The sequence below is a fragment of the Sitophilus oryzae genome, unplaced genomic scaffold, assembly GCF_002938485.1.
Source record: "Sitophilus oryzae breed Bouriz unplaced genomic scaffold, Soryzae_2.0 scaffold_1112_pilon_pilon, whole genome shotgun sequence".
Taxonomy (NCBI): Eukaryota; Metazoa; Arthropoda; class Insecta; order Coleoptera; family Curculionidae; genus Sitophilus; species Sitophilus oryzae.
Genome location: NW_022145741.1, coordinates 344,338 through 368,627, shown reverse-complemented (window position 1 = coordinate 368,627; position 24,290 = coordinate 344,338). Strand labels below are relative to the sequence as shown.

The window sequence follows — 24,290 nt, the reverse complement described above, 5'->3', positions numbered from 1 at the left end:
AAAAAGAAGAAAAAAGTGGCTGACAAGAAGGCAATAAAAATCTCGATCCGATACGAATCAGAAATTAATTTTTATGTTGTTAATTTTGTCGTCAGAGACCCCTGCGGTGAAGAACTTGAGTTCTCAGTACCTGGGTGGCAAAACCAGACTATAGTACCAAGTCATATAGCACGTAGATAGCTAATTGTCACTAAAAAAGGAAAAAGGATGGTTCAAATTTACTACAAATAGCTATGAAATAGCATATAGATCCTCTATACTGATATTGTCAGATAAAAGATTTTTAATGATATACAATCCAATAATGTATATATCAAAAATATATATAAAAGTAGTACATAATGGATGTTATAATTAAGAATAAAAAAGAACTTTGAAATGTGTGTAATCGTTTTCTATAAAAGATTAATTATTGTGGAATATCTTTTTGTTATTAGTATATTTAGTTAAAAAAGAAGATAATTAAAGTTAATAATAAAAGTAGATTTATGTAAAGTGACAAAATTTTAAGAGAAGAACGCGTTACATGACGTAAGCAAACGTAAGTTAAATATATTTGTTGTCAAGAATCAAGAATAAGTTTAATTAGGTACAGGAAGTGAGGGTAATTTGGAATACTGACTTATTGAAACTATGCGTGGCACCAAAGTTTACAGAATGAAATATGTGGTGCTATCTGGTTAAATAAGGCATAATCTACTATTATAGTTCAGCATGTATAGGGAAATTAAAATAACTTTGGTTGCACATCATAAGACCACCAGCAAACTCCATAAGACGACGCATGGTGTCATTGATGACGTGCACCCAAAGTTGTTTTAATTTCCCTATAGCTTGTATACAATGACTAAAGAATACAAGGACATAACACCCGAGACCAAATTGTTACCATAGCTCCGAACAGTGCCGTGGCCATAAATTTTTCTTAACTTAGCTGCTGGAAGGGATATTTATATTTTTGATAAATGTTTCGACTACGTCTATGGTGTAGGCGGTGGTATCGTAATAATTAATTACGAAAAAAACGTATTAAAATGTTAACAAAAGGTACAAAACGAGTATCGACGTATAGCACATATATCAAATACATATCTATAGCATCAGAAAAATAATTACCTAATTCAATATCAATAAGAAAACGCTAAAAAGGTGGAGTGGATTGTTTATTTACTTATGAAACGTAAACTCCTGGATCTTAGCTGAACACATCACCATTGTAATAAAGTTTATACAAAGTTCACTACACACAACAAATTATATTAAAAATCGCTAAAATTGTCACAGTTGACGAGGTGGTGACTCATCCGTAGGCTCCAAAATGATGGCGTCTAACGTAACAAATTCTGCTGCAGCCCGTATATAGGCGTTACATGTCCTTGTATTCTTTAGTCATTGGTTTGTATATGTTAAGGTTGTTCGTTGATGGAAACATAGGAAATAGTATGCAAATTTAAATTGACCAAATACCTATTGGCTCCCCTATTAATTTTACAGTTCGTAATAGGTTTTCAGAGGTCTGCCTATGTGGTGAATACACATGCCAAATTTGAACAATTTGGGATAAGCCGATTTTAAGTAATTTAAGAAAAACTGCACGAAATTTGGTATGCTAGTATATGACATAAATTAGGATTTATTGACGTATTCCGTTATTTTCGGTCACTCCCTGTTTCACCGGAAATGACTACAACCAAAGCTACAACTCACACTACTGATGGCACCCTCGGCTACAAAATGGCACCCTCGGTATTTTTTTACTTTATTCGCTAGAAAATGACACTTTGAACAGAATGGCATATCATATGTTAACTAATCACATTTTCGCTTAAAAACAAATCGTAAGTATTTTAAATTCCAATCTAGAGTGCCATAGCTGTGCTAAAAACATTAATTTTTAATCAAGGAGTGTTATCTGTGTTTATATAATTATTATGTGTTATCTGTGTTTATATGCTATTTGTTTTAATTGAAAGTGTCAGAAGTTGACATATGCTATGTCATTTTATTCACAAGAATATCAATCAGAATGTCAGAACCAAATATTAAAGGGAAAGAATACAAATCATTGATAATAAAATATGCAAAACTATGTTAATTCAATAATTATAAGAAATTCATATTTAATTTACCGAATTTTAGTTACATATTATATATTTTTTCGAACGATGAAAAAGTATGTATACAGGGTGAGCTATCTAGAGTATTTTCTTTTGTATGTCCTAACTGGGTGTCCTATAGTATGTTATATTCTTCTTCTGCTTCAACTTCGTTTCGCGTTCCACGCGTCTGATGGTCGTTTTGTTGGGTCCACTAGTAAACAAATGGTCGCAGATACCATCTCTTCTACTATCACTTGGAACACCCAGCGCGAGACAGGTGTGATGTCCGCTTTAACTTTGTTTTACGACCAAATCCAAACCGAGTGGATTTTAATGATTTTTCAATAAATTACACGAATTTATATAAGCTCTATGGAGAGATTCGTCTCCAATTAGAAGAGTATTTTTTACCAATTTAATCAAGTATTTAGAGGCGGTTTTTTAATCTTTTGAACCATGCAATAGTGTAAAAAACACATACAGGATGAGTTTTAAATAAGTGCAAATATATCTAGGAGTGGTATATTATTGTTACGTTTTTCGTCGGTTCCGTGTGGATATATAGAAAGTCACAATTTATTTAAACACGGTTTATTTTACACTAAAGCGGGACTGGTTTCGCAACATTATTATTCATGAACTATCTTCGTTAAATATCTTTGAATAAAAAAATTAAGGAAGGAGGATAATGCTATCCATGTATAGATATACTTCATGCATGTGAGACGGAATCGACATTATAAGACCCCGGACCCGTTATTTGACAGTTTTGTTTGATCCGCAAATTTATACATTTGAATTTGAACTTAATTAGAATTAACAGTGACATTATTGCAAATTCCAGAAAAATATTGTAAAATATATAGTTCATACCAATTAAACTTTTAGTTACGTCATTAAGTTATAATTAAATATAGCACTTTATGGTTGCGCAACTGGCAGCCAAACGATTTTTATTGCCCAATAACGGGTACTTCGCTTAATGTACGGTTTGACACCCCTGCAATCGTGCAGAAGTATTTTTAAAGAAAAAAAAAAGATATTAACGTTTATATCCATATATCTCCTAAGCATTCTATGCTATGCGTTCAAATACAGAAATTTATATGAAACGATTGCTGATGTCCATGTCCATGACTATGGAACTAGAAACTAGAAACAGGGAACTGTTTTATATCGGTAAAATATCGGTATAGCCGGTATATACAGGGTGTTTCAAAACAAATGCGAAAAATTTCCGGGGGTGATTCCTTGTTCAAAATAAAGGGTAGTTTGCTTTATAAACGTTGGGTCAAAAGTCAACCATTAGGGAGATATCGCGGTACAAAGATGGCGGAAAAATAGTGTTTTTATTTTTTATCTTGAAAACGAAAAGCGATAGACTAATGAAATTTTATGGAAGCATTACTGTTATGAAAACACACTTTCTGGTAATTTTCTTACTATTTAAAATGAGTGGAAGGGGTTGAAATAAACTACCCCTATCATTCTTGTTAACGAAATTTAAAGAAAAATCTTATCAAACACATGCAAAAATTAATTTGGATAGTTTAGTTTGTTTAGAAACTTTTTTATCTCTTGTGTTTTTTTGATAAAGCTCACCGATTTGAAATTTAAAAATAAAATGTAAAGCATTACATGCCAGGACAAAAAACATTTTTAAATAAGGAATCTAATGGGTTGCTGTCAAACAGTTTTATTTCGTAATAATGTCGTTACATTTGCAGTAGAGTAAAAAATAATATTAGAAAATAAAATAATATTAGAAACATCCTAAAAAGTGACAGCGGCCGACTAGATTTTTTCCTATAAAAATTACAGCCAGCCCACTAGATTCTTTATCTAAAAATATATTTTGTCCTGACATGTACCTAATGCTTTACATTTTATTTTTTAATTTCAAATCGGTGAGTTTTATCAAAAAAACACAAGAGATAAAAAAGTTTCTAAACAAACTAAACTATCCAAATTAATTTTTGCATGTGTTTGATAAGATTTTTCTTTAAATTTCGTTAACAAGAATGATAGGGGTAGTTTATTTCAACCCCTTCCACTCATTTTAAAAAAGTGAGAAAATTACCAGAAACTGTGTTTTCGTAACAGTAATGCTTCCTTAAAATTTCATTAGTCTATCGCTTTTCGTTTTCAAGATAAAAAATAAAAACATTATTTTTCAACCATCTTTGCACCGTGATATCTCCCTAATGGTTGACTTTTGACCCAACGTTTATAAAGCAAACTACCCTTTATTTTGAACAAGGAATCACCCCCTGAAGTTTTTCGCATTTGTTTTGAAACACCCTGTATAAGAAATCTCCTACCTTTGCCAGTAAACATTTTTTCAATATGCTACCATCTGAACAGCGTAATATTACCAGTTTTCAAGTATTCAGAAAAACAATTAAAAAAAATTAATTCAAGAGTCCTTTTGTAGCATTTCTGAATTTATGGGGACTATTTTAATAAATAATATTTTATTTGTGTACATTTCGTGTTTATCCATATTTTATGTCTTGTTTGTACTTTTAACTTTAGATTAATTCTTTTATATGTTCCTTTTATTTGACTTGTCCAAATTCAATGTATATTGATCATATTTGTGGATAAATAAATGCATATTATTATTATTATTAAGCTTGACTGGCACAGCGTTGCCCACTTTTACATATTTTCTTTTAAACAAAATATTTTAGAAAACAAAAATAACTTAATTATAAATAAACAGTTATTATTTACATCAACAAAACTCACTTCCTTAACAACACTTAAGGGACACAAAGGGCCATTACGAGTACTACCACAGGTACTACCTAAAACTACCAAACCAAAAACTCGTAATAGAAAGCTAAAGTGTCAATATGAATGACAATGTCAGGAAATAAATAAATAAATGTGGCAACTTGACATTTCTTACAGCAGAGCTATCACCCGAAATTTGAATTCCAGTTAGTCAGCCCGGCGCCCAATATGTCCATGGTTGGCAACAATGAATTTAAAAATCGCGCCTTCGGTTACGTAACTAAAAGTTTAATCGGTATCGGTAATAGTTAGTTGTGTAGCGTGCTTTTCGGTCAAAAATGGATATAAATTAGAGAATAACACTTTTGGTAGCAAAAAATTAATTAGAACATTCATTGCATTTTCGCTTTTATTTACTACTTGTCAAAAATAATTACGATACGTCAATTTGACTTCGGTGTTTCAATAGTGTTTGTAGTATTTTTGTTATTAAGTTTTTATTAAAACAACCCCCAGTAAATTTCTATTTATTCTATATTTCTAATTTCTTGTGTATTACCTTCGTTTTGTACAGCAAGTAAAAAAATAATTAAATTTAAAGAAAACTTCATATTTAGAAAATAATAACCTTATAATAGTAAAACTCTATGACAGAATATGCATTTGTACAAGGTATATGCGTAGAAAAATGGTTTTTATTATGAAGGCTTGAACCCGAAATCTGTCACAGTGATTTAAATGACCTTTCGCATACCCACCGGATGTATTTTATGGCCAAATCTGGGCTTAAGGACACTCCAGGGTTATTAGAAAAATATTAACAGGTAGCAAAGTGGCACTAGCCTGCCTAGCACATTGTGGCCATGTTTCGGCCTTTTCGAAAATAGTTTTCAATGCCGCTTAAATATGGAATTAAAATTCCGTCCAAATTTTCTGAATAAAATTCGGGATTTATGATAAATGATTGAACGTATAGTAGAATCGTAACTGAAAATAAAGATAGATAGATAGATAATAAATAAGCTTGAGCTTGAGCCGGTGTGAATACTGGATTGCCGCACGAAGGACTTCTTGACATCCGCCCATTAGTTAAAGTAAAGTATGAACCGGACCCGGTTATAAATTGATGCCCCACAGATGGGTCAGAACAGATAAGTCCGATCCTGGACCTGAAAAATGCAGTAAATTCACGTCGAACCAAAAATTTTCACGTATTTTTCTTGGTTTTCTGTTTTTTTTTCTCTGTATTACTCAAAATAAAATAAAATAAAAAAATAAAAATATTATTTAACCCTGTTTCTGTTGGGAGCAACTATAAAAATCTTGTCGCATTCCTGTCCTCCCCACTCTCATATAAAACACGATTTTTTTCTACTATTTGAGATAAGGAAATGATTAACATTCCAAAATGCCTTTGGCACCTAAAAAGGCCTATTATGGTCCCACGCGCGGCCGGAGTTCCTATCTTATCTGTAATAGGTCTGTTACACGCTGTAATACACGGAAAATCTTCGATTTCGGAGGTCCTATGCATATTATGTTACGTGTATACACCTAGAAGAAGGCTTAGAATAATTTGTTGAATTGTCTTCTGTGAAATCGTCCAAAATTCATTCGATATGAAAAGGTATAGAGAATATGATGTTTTGAGTGAACAGCTAAACAGCAGATTAGAATTTTCCCTCTAATTCTGCACTATCTTACTAAGATCCATACCAAAGTTATATTTTTTCTTATGGAACACACACCCTGTATTTTGTTACATTTCTGGTTTCTTGGGCCCAAAAAAGCATATATTTTAAGCGTTAAACGGTTAAATATGTTTAAAAGCTTTGGTTTTTGAGATATTTAAAGATATAGTCTATAAAATGAATAACTTTGAAATTTGACCGTTATTTTTTACCAACATGGCAAATATAAAATCCCTCTGTCAAAAAAGTTACTGATATTCTTTATGTATTCTTTAAATTGTGTGCCTGAACGAATCAGATAGGTAACTCTTTTTACTTTCGTGAAATAGAAAAGGAAAATAACAAAACAAGTGACAGTTCTTCCTCTTCTTGCAAAAATCAACACGAAATGGCATAATTGTCAAAAGTAAAATGTCATCAGCTTTTGACATTATATATATATCAGACCAATGCCGTCTCTAATAGAACAGCCTCGGAGCGAGATTTATGACGTCACGCTAATTAGATACGGATTCATAAATATGTTGTAGAATACATGGAAAACATAATTATTCCTCGTATTTTTGGTTTGTATTTTAAAAATGATATAGTTTACATGAAATATACATAATATACAGTTAATAAATATAATATATATATATATATATATATATATATATATATATATATATATATATATATATATATATATATATATATATATATATATATATATATATATATATATATATATATATATATACCTATTTATAGTAATAAATACTTTGGCAAATAAACTATGAACCATACAAATGCAGCAAATGTTTTACAATATACAAATAATGAATAGGTGGTACATAAGATAATGGGTAAAATGTAAAATATATTTTAAATTTTGGGGTTTGAAAATCGATCTAATTTAACAAAAAACATTCAATATATACTAATAGTAATGTATTATTATTTGCATTCACAAAATTTATATGTACATATATTTTGCAAGTTATCAGTGTTCGGAAAATTATATTTGCAAATAATACAATATCATAGAAAAAATACGTTAGCGATGGCTATGAAATAAAAATCGCTGTCATTTTATAATGTAAAATTATTCTAAAATTTTTGATTTTCTTGGGATTTAGGTTCGGGAAAAACGCTGATTAAGTTTTCATTTGGTTTTTCATTATTTTTTTTGGTTTAAAAAAAAACGTTTCGGCTAACATTATAGCCTTCATCAGTGTTGTGTCATATAAAAAAAATAGTGTTGAATATAATCCAAAAAATTGCATATAAAATATTCACACCACACACCACATAATGTTTACTGTAATTAATAAACTAATATAAACTTGTCAAAAGATGACCACATATTTTTTAAAATTATTATTCTTAACACTAAAACTATCTACATTGACTATGGAGTACGATTCCAGCCATGGTCAAATATAAGGAATAATTATGTTAGCGTGACGTCATAAATCTCGCTCCGAGGCTGTTCTATTAGAGGCGGCATTGCGTCAGCATGGCCGCAAGTTGCTAACCTACTAAAATTAACACTAGAAAAGCCCGCGGGAACTGTCAAATTCAAAGTTATTCGTTTCACAGACTATATTTAAGTAATCATGCTACAATAGAATAGATTATTTACACCCTGCGCATTGGTTTTGAGAATTAATTCTTGTGCTAAGTTTAAAGATGGAGAAATAAACTATACTGAAAAATGTTATTGCTTCCTTAAATATATACATGGGTACAAAAAATTGCTGATCTATTTTAAGGATTTATTTTATATAAAAACTTCGTTATTTCAAAGGGAACACCCTGTATTTTTTTAAATAGGTCGAAGCAGATTCAAATGCTCTTTCAAACTATATTAGGGTTTCCTATACCTATCTAGCTCAGATTTTGAATAAAAAGCCACTTTTCAATACAATCGAGATGGCTGGTGTAGCCATGGCAATTTTCTAGTGACAGTTACTAACTATTTACAAAATCGACATTAGTTTTTGGACATTATTATTTAGATTTATAACAGTTTACTTAAATTTACCTACAATAGTTTAATAAGTAAGTATTCATTATTTTATCAAGAAAAATAAAGCAGTATCTGCTAGCGGAACGAATGTTACTAGTGATTTTATTTTGTGAGTAAAATTGCTTCTTGGCCTCAAGGGCTTATGCTGAAAGATATCCAAATAATATGCTCAAAAAATATCCGTTCCTTTGAAAAACTACTTGTTCTATTTTGCAGAGCTGGTAGTGTGGTATATGAAAAACCTATTAGGTAGAAACCTGTCGTTGCAAGTGAAGAAAATGAATTTGCCGTAATTGCCTCTGTTATAGAAAATCCATGTTTCTACAAGTCATCGTAAAATAAATCAAAGAACTACTTCTTCGTTTTTCTTGATAGAATAATAAATACATATTTAATAAACATAATTTATTAAACGTAAATTAAATAAAAGTAAACCAAACTAAATAAAGTCCATAAGCTAATTTCGATTTTGAAAATAGCTACTAACTGTCACTAGAAACTTGCCATGACGAAACTAGCCCTCTTATTGGTTGCCATTTTATTGAAAAATTGCTCTTTATTTAAAATCTGAGCTAGATAGGTAGGTATAGGAAACCCTAATATAGTTTGAAAGAGGTTTTAAATCTGCTTCGATTTATTTTAAATAATACAGGGTGTATTTGAAATAACGAAGTTTTTATGTAAAATAAATATTTAAAATAAACCAGCAATTTTTGATACCCCTGTATACATTAAACGAAGCAATTAATTTTTTTAGTAAAGTTTATTTCTTTGGCTTAAAAGTCAGCACAAGAATTAATTCTGAAAAGCAATGTACAGGATGTTGACAATCTTTTCTAATTTAAATATCTCTAAATATCTCAAAAACCAAAGCTTGTAAACGTATTTGACCCTTATACTAAATGCCTTATTTTGTGTCGACGGTTCCAAATATGAAATAAAATACCGGATGTTCCATAAGAAAAATTATAACTTTGGAGTGAATCTTAGTTCTGACATACCCTGTACATTTCAAAATAATTTTAAATTATGCACATTGCCGTCCCACATATACCCATAAAATATTTTGTTTCTACATCTTTCCGTTTTCGTATAATCAACCGAGGCCATGGTACAAAGAATACAAGGTATGATCGATAGCGGCTCCAATTTCGTTCAGTTCGCGCATACCACCTGTGACGTCACTAGGAAAATGAGGAATAAATAAAAAATAAAGAAAGTTGACAGGAGATCTGCATTTTTTGGGGTTATGGTTAAGAATTGTTTATTTTTAAGACTTTTTAGTTCGTTTAATTTAATAATCATTAAAACCAGCAGTTCCAAAAAAATATATTTAAAAATAATAATTATCTATTAACATGGATTTGGACTTTGGACCATAATAGGTAAGAATACTAAATTTATTTCTATATTCGGTACCTATAAAATTGTTTATTAGGTTTTTAGTTTGCGATGTTTATGGTAAATAATTTTCATGTTCATTGGCTCTGATTTCACATGAGGACAGAGATGAGGATATATATGGAAAAGTAACCACAAGAGGAATTGTTACATCATTTAAAAAATGTTGGGAATTTTATTGTTTCCCATCGAAAAGTAGAAAATGCCAATGCAGATGAATGTATTGTAATTCTGATAGAAGTAATTCCAAGGGTGAAGTTTATTATAATTAGTGGAAGTAATTCCAGGGGTGAAATTTATTATAATTAGTGACCTGTGCTTCTTTTTATATGTAGATGTTTCAGGTTTTGAGAATAAATCGGTTGAACGAAACCCAAAATTTAGAGGAAGTATTTGCATACCCAGAATATGCCCATCAAGGATTATATAGCTCAAATTTCCTTTAATGGTAGGCAATTATTCAATGCAAATTAACTTTTTAAGTAAAATAACAGAATAAATAGTTCTTTTTTTATACTACAAAAATAAACTATAGAATACAACAGTATTTAAAAAAATAAATAAAAAGTTATGTCCCGGCCGAGATTCGAACTCCGGTCTCTCGCTTCCTAGCCCGACTCCTTACGCACTGCTCCACAGTAACTTGCTTAGCGATAATTCAATGACGGTATATAAACAAAAAAACAGGTTTATAACAATATCTTGACGATTTGAACTGGCGCGCGGAGCGTGCTGACCAATAGTGCCTGTTATCACCTGTGACGTAGCGACCAACCTGCGCAATACCTTGTATTCTTTGTACCATGAACCGAGGCGAATGAGGTGCGCCACTCTGTATAATAAAAAATGGGGGTAGATACCGTAAAATAAGAAAGTTGCTGTCAACTTCCGGTATTTCCGGAAGTGCCATCATACTAAAAATATTTTTAATTGATAGATCTCATTGTGAAAATGTGCAAAAAATCTCCGATCTAGATATTGTAGTTCTCTAGAAATTTATAATGCACGCACTGGACCGTTTTTTGAACAATTTCGTGTGAATCTATTAGACTTCTAAACGGCATGCAGAGATTTATTTTGAAATCGTTAAGTGACAGAAATCCCGTATTCAAATATATTCAAAATCCCATATTCGCAAACTGTAGTTTAGAACTATAGTTCCTTCTGATATTGGGTTATAATTTTATTTCAGAGGATCTATAATCAGTGTCAAAAAATATGTTGGTGTCAAGACTGTTTGTTATCTGTCTAGCAGTTGTATGTTGATCAAGCTAACTTCTGCCAATTTTCCAATTTATCTTCTAATTCTTTCCAAATTTCTACCGCATAATTTCTACCGACATTTTGTTCTGCGGTAAGTATACTTTGCACTTTGAATATTAGATGGTACCAGTCATGATTATTTTCAAACAAAATACCTTTGATCTAAGCTGGCCACTTTTTTTCCGGAAATAGGGACATTGTCAAAGTTTATACCCTGCTGGTCATCCAATTTATGTGGGCTGGATTTTAATGCGTGTAACAGAGAATAATATAAATGTCCGGTTGACAGATAGAGAGACAAAATCAAAAGCGGCATACAGTGTTGCCGGTTTTTTATGTTTGTAGGAAAATGTGTATAGAAAAATATACGCTAATTTTAAAACTTTCATGTATACTACTGAAATGATGATCATGTATCTGCACTAAATATAATCTATTACAGCTGTAGTAGAATGAGTAGCTAATAGTGAAAAATAAAGTTCCAACCCTAGATGCAACATTTTTCGTAAACGCCTACTTGTGTGGTTTGAAATTTTGATGCAAAATCCGGCAATACCGCATAGAAGAAATGTGACGACCCAATTTTTATCTCTTTTTATAATAAAATATATCGGTGACCGCGATGTGAAAAAAAAGACACGCCTCGTAGAAATGTTAATATTATTGTTATCAATATCAGGCAGAGTTACGAAGATTTACCCATTTATGCTAGGACTTCCGGTTTAAATCCAATTAAAATTTAAAAAAAAACTGACTAAAATAAAAAAATATTTCTTTCTTGTTATTTTTTAAAATATCTTTATGACTAATATTTGATTTTTTGATAGGGAAAAGTTGCCAATAAAGAATTTTAAATAATTTGACTTCGTTCTGTGTGTGAATGGACCACACAAAATGGCGTACGTGTTAACTGGCTACGTTTGTAAAACCAAAACAAGTCATGAGTACTTCCGGTTTTTAAAGAATTATTGCTTATTTCGTTGTTACTTTGTAATGTTCCGGTTAGGTATAATAATTTTAAAGAAATTTTATTAAAAAAACTGAGACAAACGCGGATTTTATAATCCGACGGGGATTGTATATTGTATTGAAATTATATTTTGGGATATATGTAATATGTAGTGTGGGGTAGTTTATAAGTAGCGATGAGAAAAACTGTGATTGCGATTTAAATAAGCAGCGACTGTAACCTGCGATTGCGATTTTAATATTTACCAAACCAAATTATTCGTAAAAAATGCTTTTTCTAAATATGCCAATGAGCCCTTGTTCCATTTGAAAAAAATGAGATGATTAAAAATACGATTTGGCCATGTTTTTGATGAGGATAAGACGCGAAAACCTATACACGATCAAATCTATTTTTCCAAGGCATCTTGATTAAAACTGTTTTTAACACAACCATGACATTCTGGATTGAAATTTAAAATACGATTTTTCGAGCTTTTGAAATGTCAAAAGTTACCAGATGACATGCCATTCTATTCAGAGTGCCATTTTCTATCGAATAAAGTAAAACAATACCGAGAGTGTCATTTAAAAATCAAAAGTTGTATAGTCAAATAAATAATTTATTAATTTTATTAATAATTGTTATTAATAAAACTGAGTTTAACTCATCGTGGACATCGAAATTGACAAAATATCAATGTACACCTTTTAATTGACATTAAACGGCCAAAATAAAACACTAAATCACCACAATACACCAAAACACTTTTACACTGATATGGACGCGCGTTTCGCTAACCATGTTAGCATTATTAGCAGATGATTGAAACTGTGCTGCATATCAGTTTTAATCGTCTGGTGATGCTAACATGGTTAGCGAAACGCGCGTTAAGTGTAAAAGTAATAGTGTTTTGGTGTATTGTGGTGATTTAGTGTTCAATTTTGCTATTGTAACACCAAAGGTTCCAACCTCAACTGTAATTAAACGGCCTACGCAATTTTTCTAACAAGAGAAAAAAGTCAGTGGCGTACATGTTTTTTTTAGAAAAATAGTCCAGTGATACCATATGCATGTGAATCTGACGACACTTTCTTAACATTAAAATATATAGCACTTATAGTAATTTTTACCCTCAAAATTTCATTCGAATCACTACAAATATTTGTAAGAAAATTATAACAAATCGGAAAAATATGAAGATTAACTTCTTGTAGCTACGAAACAAAGCAGAATCGGACCTATGTTGATATCAAAAATAAACCTTATTTTTACGTGAGGAACCTCGCACGAGAGATGGCATGTACATGCTTTTTGTACCACCCAGTATATTCAAGCATTTTTTATATTACACTCCGAAAAATTATAGGAATTAAGTGTATCTTTTCATTAAAACTAATAACAAAATAATGACGCGTATTATTTATGAAAACATCACATGATGAGTACTATAGCAATTAAAATTAACTGAAAAAAACGTATATGATTTTAAAAGCGGTGCTGGAGTGTAGTACGGATTGGAAACAAAAACCAGATACTGTTAGTGACAGGCAGCGAACCCAAGGGATCTAATTATCGGCTGAATGGTCAGCAGATTTTGTCAGAAACCCTGGGGACCACATCTGGATCACGGGTTCTGATGCCTCCGACCAGCGTTGCCACTTATATCAAAATTATTAGATATACTTAACATATTTTTGTCATTTAACATACTTTTATCTCAAATGACTCTAAATAATGATGCCACAGTCATGTACAAAAGATAAACTAACAGCAATACAAACGAATATCTGTGAAAAGTACCACAGAATATTATACATTGATTTGTTTAGACCCAACATAATACAGGGTTGTCCGAACTGTAGATATTCCGGAAACTTCGACAGCATATTCTGCAGTTAAAAAGTAAAAAAGTTCGTATAAATGTATGTCCTAAAATGCTTACTTTTGGAGATACAGGGTGTAGAAGTTTCATTTTTATTTCGATTTTTTCCAAATAATTTATGAAGCACATTAGCGTAACTAGCAATTTATCCTGGGGTGGGCCTGGGGGGCCTGGTGTTGGTTGATCCCAGGGGGGGCTTAAGGCTTTTGTTTTTTTTAAATAAAAAGCATGAAAATCATGAATGTTTTCATGAATGTTTACATGAATTCCTCTCTCAATAAATTTCATAGACTTGGTGAGCAAACCGTGTTCCCGTAGATTACTTAAAAACCTAAACATTTTTTAAAAAAATAAAAATTAACACATTTTTTGAACACAACAAAATAATAATAACTAAACAAAACTAGAAACGTTATTTTTACTACATCACAAGCAAATAAAAATTAATACGTAGCGAAGAGTCATGAAATTCAAGATTTCTCTGGGGTGTGCCCAGCAGTACCTGGGGGGGGACCGGCACTTCCGGACGCCCCTTTAGTTACGCCAATGATGAAGCAGCGTCAATATTTGGATGAAAATTAATATCTGGGAGTTTTTTGACATGGGAAATTTGATTTTGATGTCAGTATGACTCCAATTTGTAGGAAGCGCTACTTTCATGTGTTTTAACTGTTTTGAAGAGTTATAACTTTTTGTCTGTACCTGTATAAAACTACTGAGTGAAAAAATATTCATTTCCGTGATTTGATACGTAAAAAATGTCTCTTGGTAAACATCGCTACGAGCAACCGGTCTCAATATATTTAGAATGGAAATAGTCAATACATGTCATTATTGACAAAAAATAAACATGTTGAGTATAGATAGTTATTTGACTGAAATGATAAATTTGATAACATTTAATTTTTTTAAATTAATCATAAATTTGTCTTCCAAAAAAATGATGATAAAACAGTTTCTGTTAACTTTTGGCACAAAAACATTTCAAATTTATGATTTCAGTCTAGTAAGTATTTAATCAATATGTTTAGTTTGTCAATTGATGACAGGTATTGATAATTTCGATTCCAAATATCTCGAGAACCATTACTCGTAGCGATTTTTACCAAGGGACCTTTTTTATGTAATAACGTCTTAAATGTTTATTTTTTTACTCAGTATAGTTTTATACAGGTACAGACGAAAAGTTGTTACCTACTCTTCAAACCATCAGTTACAAAATATGTAGGTGGCGCCCTCTATAAGTACGAGTTACATTGACATCAAAATCTAATTTCTCATGTCAAAAAACTCCCAGACACCAATTTTTATCCAAATTTTGACTTTACTTCATAAATTATTTGGAAAAAATCGAAATAAAAATGAAACTTCTACATCCTGTATCTCAGAAACTAAGCATTTTAGGAGATACATTTATACGATGTTTTTTATTTATTTATATCTGCCGAGTACGCTGCAGAAGTTTTCGGAATACAGTTCGGACCACCCTGTATAGCGTTTCAAAAAACATGTGCCATCTCTAGTGGAGAGATTCCTCATGTAAAAATATGATTTATTTTTCATATCAACATAAGTCCGATTCTGCTTTGCTCGTAGTTACAGGGGGGTTAATGTCTTAACTTTTTTTCGATTTATGATCATTTTCTTCAATATGCTTTTAGCGATTCTAATGTAATTTTGCAAATAAAAGTTACTATAAGAGCGACATATTGTAATGCTAAAAAAGTGTCGATATATTCAGCAGGGACGTCCATATCCGTTATCATTGGAATATTTCTCTAAAAAAAAACTGTGCGCCACTGACTCTTTCTTCTTTTGTTATCACATTTGAGTAGGCCCTTTAATGCCGAATCAAAGTTGTCTCTTGATATTTTGTTGATTTCAGTCTCCTTAATGAGATAAACACAATTTTTTAATTTGCCTTAATCCACACAAACAAATAGCAAACTTTAAAAACTTGTAATGTCATTAAGCGATCAAAGTGTTAAATAAGTACTTACTGATTCCCCATCAAAAATTATGAAAAAAAATTCCTATAAATATGTGTGATGTTTGATGTTACAGGATGTTAAAACTTAAAAAATAGGTAGGTCTTTTGTAATTAACTTAACTATCACTATTTTCTCTTGAATTTGATGTAGGAATCACTGAGCATTAGCATTGGCGTAACTACAGTGGTGCCCAGGGGTGCCCCCCCCTCTCAGGTACTGCTGGTCACTCCCCAGAGAAATCTTGAATTATGACTCTTGGCTACGTATTAATTTTTATTTGCTTGTGATGTACCATTGCGATAAAAAAAAGTAGTACAACAAAAAATGATTTAATCTGCTGGTCTATAATAAAATATAAAAAAACTTGAAAAATTGCCCATTTTTAAAAGGTAGGTAAATATTTTATACTTTTATTTCGCCACGTGTACCTACCAATTTTATTAACAAATTCATGGTAACGCCTAAAATGTTAGGTGGGCATAATTGTATTGTTCGACAATATCCTTATAGACCAGGAGTTCTATCTGGGACTACTAATTCTTGTACAACTTTTTTTTGATCGCAATGGTACTAAAAATGACGTTCTCTAGTTTTGTTTAGTTAAAATTATTTTGTTAATAATAAAAATAATTAATAAAATAATTGTTGTAATAAAAATGTGTTTTTTTAGAAAATTTGTAGGTATTTAAGTAATCCACAGGAACACGGTTTAATAACCAAAGTCTATGAAATTTATTGATAGAGAAATTCATGTAAACGTTTTATTCAGAAAATGTGTTTTTTAATATTATTCTTTATTTTTTAAAGAACAAAAGACCTAGCCTCTGGGCTCAACCCCAGCCCTCCCAGGATGAATTGCTACTTACGCTAATGAATATTAGTGTTTAGGTTAAATAATTTATTAATTTATTTTTTATTTTAGTTTTATTAATTGTGATTAATAAAATTGTTTTTATCTCATTAAGGAGATCAAAATCGAGAAAATATCGAAATACAACTTTTAATCGGCATTAAACGGCTGATACAATTTTGTTAATAAAAGAAAAAAGTCAGTGGCGCACATGTTTTTTTTTCATAAAATATTCCAGTGATGACCCGTATGCACGTCACTGGTGAATTTATCGACACTTTTTTAACATTAAAATATGTTTCTCTTTTAATAACTTTTACCCTAAAATTTTCATTCGAATCGCTAAAACCACTTGGAAAAAAATCACAATAAATAAAAAAAATGAAGATTTTAACACCCTGTAGCTACGAAACAAAGCAAGATAGAATAGAACCTAGTATGTTGATATAAAAAATAAACCTTATTTTTACGTGAGGAATCTCCCCACGAGAGATGGTACATTTTTTGAAACACCCTGTATTAACAAAACATATAGGATAACAAAACAAAATAATATTAACTAAACAAAACTAGCAAGTTATTTTTACTACTCTACTACAAGCAAATAAAAATTAATATTTAGTCAAGTGTCATTCAGTCAAAATTTAAAATTTCTCTGATCGAAAGTGCCGTGCAGTATCTGAGACCTGCATCCTTTGCCTCCCCTGTAGTACGTCAATGTATACGAATAGAAAAAAAATATAAAACTAGATAAAAAAAGTGCCGCCAAAAAATCTTTATAATTTAAGTATTATCATTATAATAATAATCCATATACGATCTTCGTTAATAAACTATTTTAATGCATAAGAAGGGGCTGCTAGCATTTTGCTGTGTTTAGGTACATCTAGCTAATTTTGGTACCTTTGAATTGCCCAAGAAGGTTTGTATGTTTACTATTATTTATTTGAGATACTCGTAGGATACGCATATAATTAGCGATAAATGTTTAAAATAATTTAAATTTAAAATTCCATTATTTTTTCCTCATAAAATAAACGACAATTTTCACTAGCTGTCTCTATTTGGGGTCTAAAAGTCAAACACAGGCGCTTCTGAACTAGTCAAACACTTGAAAACTCTTCCACATTGCTTCGAATTCAAATACATTTCGAATATGAACCCAAATTTACACAGCAACCCACACAAGAATCGGGGTAGGTACTGTAGGTACATTTTTGACCGAATTGAGTGGAATAAATAGTTCTTTGAATGAAAAATGCCCAGGTATGCCCATGTATTTTACCTAAAGCGATTGTTTTGTTTTAATCAATAAATAAATAATTAATTAAAATTAACAGCATATCATTTAAAAACTTACCGTTCTCTGTCAGACACATCTGAAGTATCCGTTCTTGCCCGTTTGACCTAAAAAATAATAAAAAAAACGTAAATACATTATGTAACTAAAAGAATACGATAAAGAGGAGTATGAGTCTTAAATAAGTGCAAAATATTTTCAGGGCTGGTAGATCTCGATAAAAGAAACATATTTTCCCTTTACCATTTTTCAGATAAGTCCAAAATAACCTAATAGTTATTTAAGTTTGAAAATTAAAAAAAAAAAAAATTTGAAAAAATTTTGATAGCCACCGGATTTTCTCTGTATTTGCATCCCTTTTATTGCCGTAACCATAGAGTAAAGCAGTGCCTTCTATTAAAAGATCAGCCTACGGGCGGACTTTTCTTTACTTCATCAGCTGTACATACTTAGATATTGGGTTAGATTCCGTTTCATATTTTGTCGGTTGATTTTTGGTTTTAACTCTTTGATTTTTGGTATTATTTATTATTGTAGTGCAAAAAACTAATTATTTTGGTGTTGAAGTGACATAAACTACTACCAGATATATGGTCACTCTCGGTTTCGCATAAAAAAAAATAGAAATTTTAAAAATTACACGTTGTGCAAGTGATTTAACCTAAAAGTGCCCATACATTTTTTACTTATCGTGATTTTTTGTGTGTGTTTTTAAGACTCTAACAATTCATCAATAAAGCTTAAGTGGAGTATGTTATTGGTGCTATGCCTCATCTTTGTTGTGTTCCTGGTGGAAAGGATAGTTATTATACTAGGCAGCCTAAAGTGTCCGGAAGAGCAAGAAAAGTGGGTACGAGTTATAAATCAAGAGAATTTTATTGAAAATATCTTTAATAAATTTAAAAATAATATTCTCCCATGATGGTATTAATGAAAACTGGACAATTATGTTTATTTTATTCATATTGTGGAATCTCCACTCCAAGTGTTGCTGGTTCAGCTTCGATAGATTCTAACACGTAAGTAGGTATTATGATCTAGGGAAAAGTAAAGAATATGTGTATTAGAGATCATGAAAAAGATTATTATTTTGAGATCAAATTTTAAAAAAGATTTTTGTAAAGACAAGACTGATACACTTTAAAAGAAGAATGTGTTTTTGTTTGATAATATATAATGTATGTTAAGCATAACATATATTTGTTCAGTAATTTTTAATGAATAGTATTGATTATTTATAATACCAAATTAATATCAAATATTTAAGTGATGGCTGAATACAATATGAATAAAATAACAATAAAATTGGTATATTTGCATAATACAAAATTAAGTTTTAAGAATAAAGGTGTTACTAAAAATACTAAGAAATTCATATTTTTTGTTTTAATTGGTCTAATGTTATTTACATTTTACGTAAGAATTATACTGTATCATCGAAAAAAATCGGCGTCTAGTTGGCTTGGAAATAAACATCGATGACATTTCCTAAATAACTGTACACATAAAATAATTAACTAGAATTTTACAATCTTGGAAAATTTGATATTCTTAAACCTTGATTCTAAATATTCTAAATTTTTTGATTTTCTTGGAATTTAGGTTCGGGAAAAACGCTGATTGATTTTTCATTTGGTTTTTCATTATTTTTATTTGGTTTAAAAAAACGGTTCGGCTAACATTATAGCCTCCATCAGTGTTGTGTCATATGAAAAAAATAGTGTCGAATATAATCCAAAAAATTGCATATAAAATATTCACACCACGCACATAATGTTTACTGCGTACTCCATAGTCAATGTTGATAATTTTAGTGTTAAGAATAATAATTTTAAAAAATATGTGGTCATCTTTTGATAAGTTTATATTAGTTTATTAATTGCAGTAAACATTATGAGGTGTGAATTATATTGTATATGTAATTTTTGGATTATATTCGACACTATTTTCTCATATGACACAACACTGTGAAGGCTATAGTTAGCCGAAACGTTTTTTTTAAACCAAATAAAAATAATGAAAACCCAAATGAAAACTTAATCAGCGTTTTTCCCGAACCTAAAAATCCCAAGAAAATCAAAAATTTTAGAATAATTTAACATATAAAATGCCAGCAATCTTCATTTCATAGCCATCGCTGACGCCTTTTTTTAGATAATATTGTATTATTTGTAAATATAATTTTTCGAACATTGATACTTGCAAAATATACATATAAATTTTGTGAATGCAAATAATAATACATCACTATTAGTAGATATTAAATGTTTTTTGTTAATTTAGATCGATTTTCAAACCCCAAAATTTAAAATATATTTACATTTTACCCATTATCTTATGTACCTATACATTATTTGTACATTGTAAAACATTTGCTGCATTTGTATGGTTCATAGTTTATTTGCCAAAGTATTTATTACTATAAATAGGTATATATGTTGTAGTTATTAACTGTATATTATGTATATTTCATTTAAACTATATCATTTTTAAAATACAAACCAAAAATCTGAGGAATAATTATGTTTTCCATGTATTCTACAACATATTTATTAATCCGTTATATCTAACTAGCGTGACGTCATAAATCTCGCCCGTAGGCTGATCTTATAATAGAAGGCACTGAGTAAAGCCGTAACCGGTGAACAGGCAGTTCTAAAAAGTTTTCTAAAAATATACAGGGAAATTTCATAGACGTGTTCCTGGGGTCGAAATATACCACCCCTAAAAATATTTGCACTTATTTAAGACTCACCCTGTATAATAATAATTACAATAAGACACTTATTAATGTTAAAATGAAACTTGAAAACGACAGAAGAATGACAATAGGAATAAGTCACCGAAAAGAAAGGCACTGGCATTTGTGACTGTCGTATAAATCACTGAAGAGTTTTCAGATGCAATCTTGACTCTGTATCTATTCCTTTTCGTATTTAAATGACAAATGGCTTTGAAACTTGGTGGGATGAATGATATATAGTGCAATTGGTGTAGTATTCGCAGATATTGTGTCAAAATGACGAATAACTGTTTTAGTTTGATTAAACTATAACGTTATTCTTATAAATATGACTTGCGTCCGTCGCATATTTTCGTCCAATGACATTTTATCTCGCCCTTGTCGACTTTTACACGTTTTAAAGTTCTCTGTGGCGTTCGGGAGATCAAGATTGCCGTGAAAACAAATGCCTACCGATGGTTGGTTTGTTTTAACAGCCACCTACGACATAATTTATCGACTTGATTTATAAGTGATGCAGGTAAAATGAATGGAAAAAATTAATTATATACAAAGTACTGAATTGTTCGGGCGTGATATAAGTAGGAACCTATTTAGATGTAGAAATATTTTCATATATATACCTAATCTATAGTGCATATCAAATAAACTTTTAGTCACGTGATTAAGCTCGACCGGCATCGGCACAGCGTTGTCTACATTTAGGCACATATTTTCTTTTAATCAAATAATTTTAAGAAACTAAGTATTTTATAAATATATAAACAGATATTATTTACATCAACAAAACTAACCTCCTTAACAGCACTTAAGGGACAAAAAGGGAAATTACTACCGCTTTCCTGTTCAAAAGATTCTAATAAAGTTACGATGATTTTTTTTACGGCTATTAAGCTATCTTGTACAATTCGCACTAAAAGAGGTTCAAAAAAGAACAATGCTCGACTGCAAGGTCTGGCAGTAAACATTTTTAAGCTTAAAGTATCACAACACTATTTATTTAAACCAAAAACTCATAATATACAAAACTAAAGTGTCAAAACGAATGACAATGTCAGGAAATAAATAAATAAATGTGGCAATTTTTTTCAGCAGAGCTACCACCTGAATGCGGGAAATTTAAATTCCAGTTAGTTAGTCTGGCGCCGACTATATCCATAGTTCGCAACAATGAATTTAAAAATCACGCCCTCGATTACGTAACTAAAAGTTTAATTGGTATCAAACATATGTATGTTATGTATTGGCAATAGTATTGGTTACTTTTTATGAGCAAGTTATTTCAAGAATGATAGTTACTTTAGGTACGCTTTTCTATTAGAAAAAAAGATGTTGTCAGATTACAGCCATTTGGTGTGATTAAGAGAGTTTTAAGCATAGAAATTTAAATATTATTTAATTTTTACTACTAAAATCTACTGATTCGGGTATAATACCAGTGGCGGCTCGTGAGTTCTGGTGAGGGTAGAGGCCTCCTCAAGAAGAAGCTTTTCTACTATTCTTACATTTGTTGGAGTGGCATCAGTTCCTAAGCCCTTTAGAACCAGTCGACATTGTACAACACACATTGGCGTAACTAGTAATTCATTATAAAGGGGGCGTAGGGCATTTATTTTAAAAAAAATTAAGAATAAAATTAAAAAATAAACACATTTTTCGAATAAAACGTTTACGTGAATTTCTTTAACAATAAATTTCATAGACTTGATGTTATCAAACCGTATTTCCGTGATAAAAAAATAAATACTAACAAACATTTTTTGAACAAAACAAAATAATATTTACTAAACAAAACTAGAGAAAGTCATTTTTACTACATCACAAGCAAATAAATTAATATTAGGCCAAGAGTCATAATTCAAGATTTATCTGGGGGTGCTCAGCAGTACCTGCATGGGGTGAGCCCCCCTGTATACCGTTACGCCTATGAATTAACGGTATAATATAATGTCTTTTTTACGTGGTAATAGTAGTCTGATATTATTGTTTGTAGAGAGAAAGATAAAAATAATTGTGAAATTAAGTGAAACTAAGGTTAATACATTGCCAGAAGGGAAAAAACATAATCTAAGTACTGCATTTTTTATATCTTCTTAAAAATAAGCATAGAAATCGTTGAGAAATCAAGTAAAATTAATCTTAATACATGTTATGGCTAAAAGAAAAAATACATATGAAGGGGCCAGGGGAGAACATCATAAGCGTCATTTTACTAATTTTACAGGAGAACTCTGGACGGCTGGTGATGGTTATCAGGTTCTTTCCCTGTATATATATTTTTACTAGGCATAATATTTTAATAGCTTATTACCCTGCAGAGTTTATACATTTTAGAGGGACCAGTTAGACTTATTATAATATTGTTAAACTCTAAAATAAAATTAAGAAATTGGCGCTTATCCTGTTTTTCCCCCTGGACCCTTCATATGTATTCTAGTGCATTTTTATGGCTTCTAAGGCTATAGAGTCAAAAACACTGACCTTGGGCTCACACATCTTATCAATCATGGCACACCTCGAATTTGAAGCGTTCAAATAGTTGCAAGGCATCAGAGTCACCATTTTCGGGTCACCCGCCGTATTTCACCACTTATATCACTACATTTGACGGCGAAGAACACTAAAAAACACTATAAATCCCATCATGATCGTGTTCTGTTTGATTTTCGAATATTGTCAGTTATTTTCGAATTCGTTTTGTTGTTCTGTAGTCTTTGTTATTTACTGAATTTAAGTTATTCTTGAGAAATATGATCTGTAAACAAACTTAGCGACTCAAACCAGCAGACTGAAGAGCGTGAAAGACTCAAAGGGGGCGATGTGATGTTTCTCCCTCTAGTGTCGCGCCAAGGCATTAACTCTGGGACCTCTGCGACCAATCATGAGCCGCGAAAGACGGGATCGAGTGGCTGGGGGGCGTGGTTAGCGTAGTGCTATAGACAAGGACAGCGCCATAGAGATTTACGTAGGGTTAAAACAAATGGGTTTCGAGTGAGTGTCTTGTTTTTTTTCTGTTAGTTTTTCTTGTATGTCGCTGTGCTGCTGGATTTAGTTATGGACATAGATTTCGGAGATTATGACGCTATTTAATTTAAAAGGGTCTAGTGTTATGGTGGACGAACTTATTGAGAATTAACGCATGTTTTTGTTCGTATAGTATGGATGGGTATTCTATTTTTTAAATAAGGTTTTTTTAATATAGTTTTCTAACGTAATTTTAAAAATAGCTCTTGGTATGTGTAGCGCATTTGCCACTTTGCAGCGATAAATTATCGTCACGCATTCCTGGGATGCTCTTTTTGCATCCAATTAAGGCCTAATTTGGTGTGAGCACGGTGATCCCCGGGGAACAGCAGGAAGAAACC

The 24,290-nt window shown here is 31.0% G+C and overlaps 1 protein-coding gene across 1 annotated transcript in view; it reads right to left on the bottom strand.

Moving 5' to 3' along the window:
• The window catches only part of LOC115882450 (eyes absent homolog 2), an 87,135-nt gene extending 63,414 nt beyond the window's left edge, over positions 1-23,721 (bottom strand). The window contains exons 1-2 of the mRNA XM_030900518.1: positions 23,407-23,721; positions 18,243-18,289 (exon numbers count right to left, since the gene is read on the bottom strand). Coding sequence (XP_030756378.1) covers positions 18,243-18,289; positions 23,407-23,487 — 128 coding nt within the window. The 5' untranslated portion in view covers positions 23,488-23,721. The remainder of the gene's footprint in view (positions 1-18,242; positions 18,290-23,406) is intronic.
• Between the last annotated feature and the right edge of the window lie 569 nt (positions 23,722-24,290).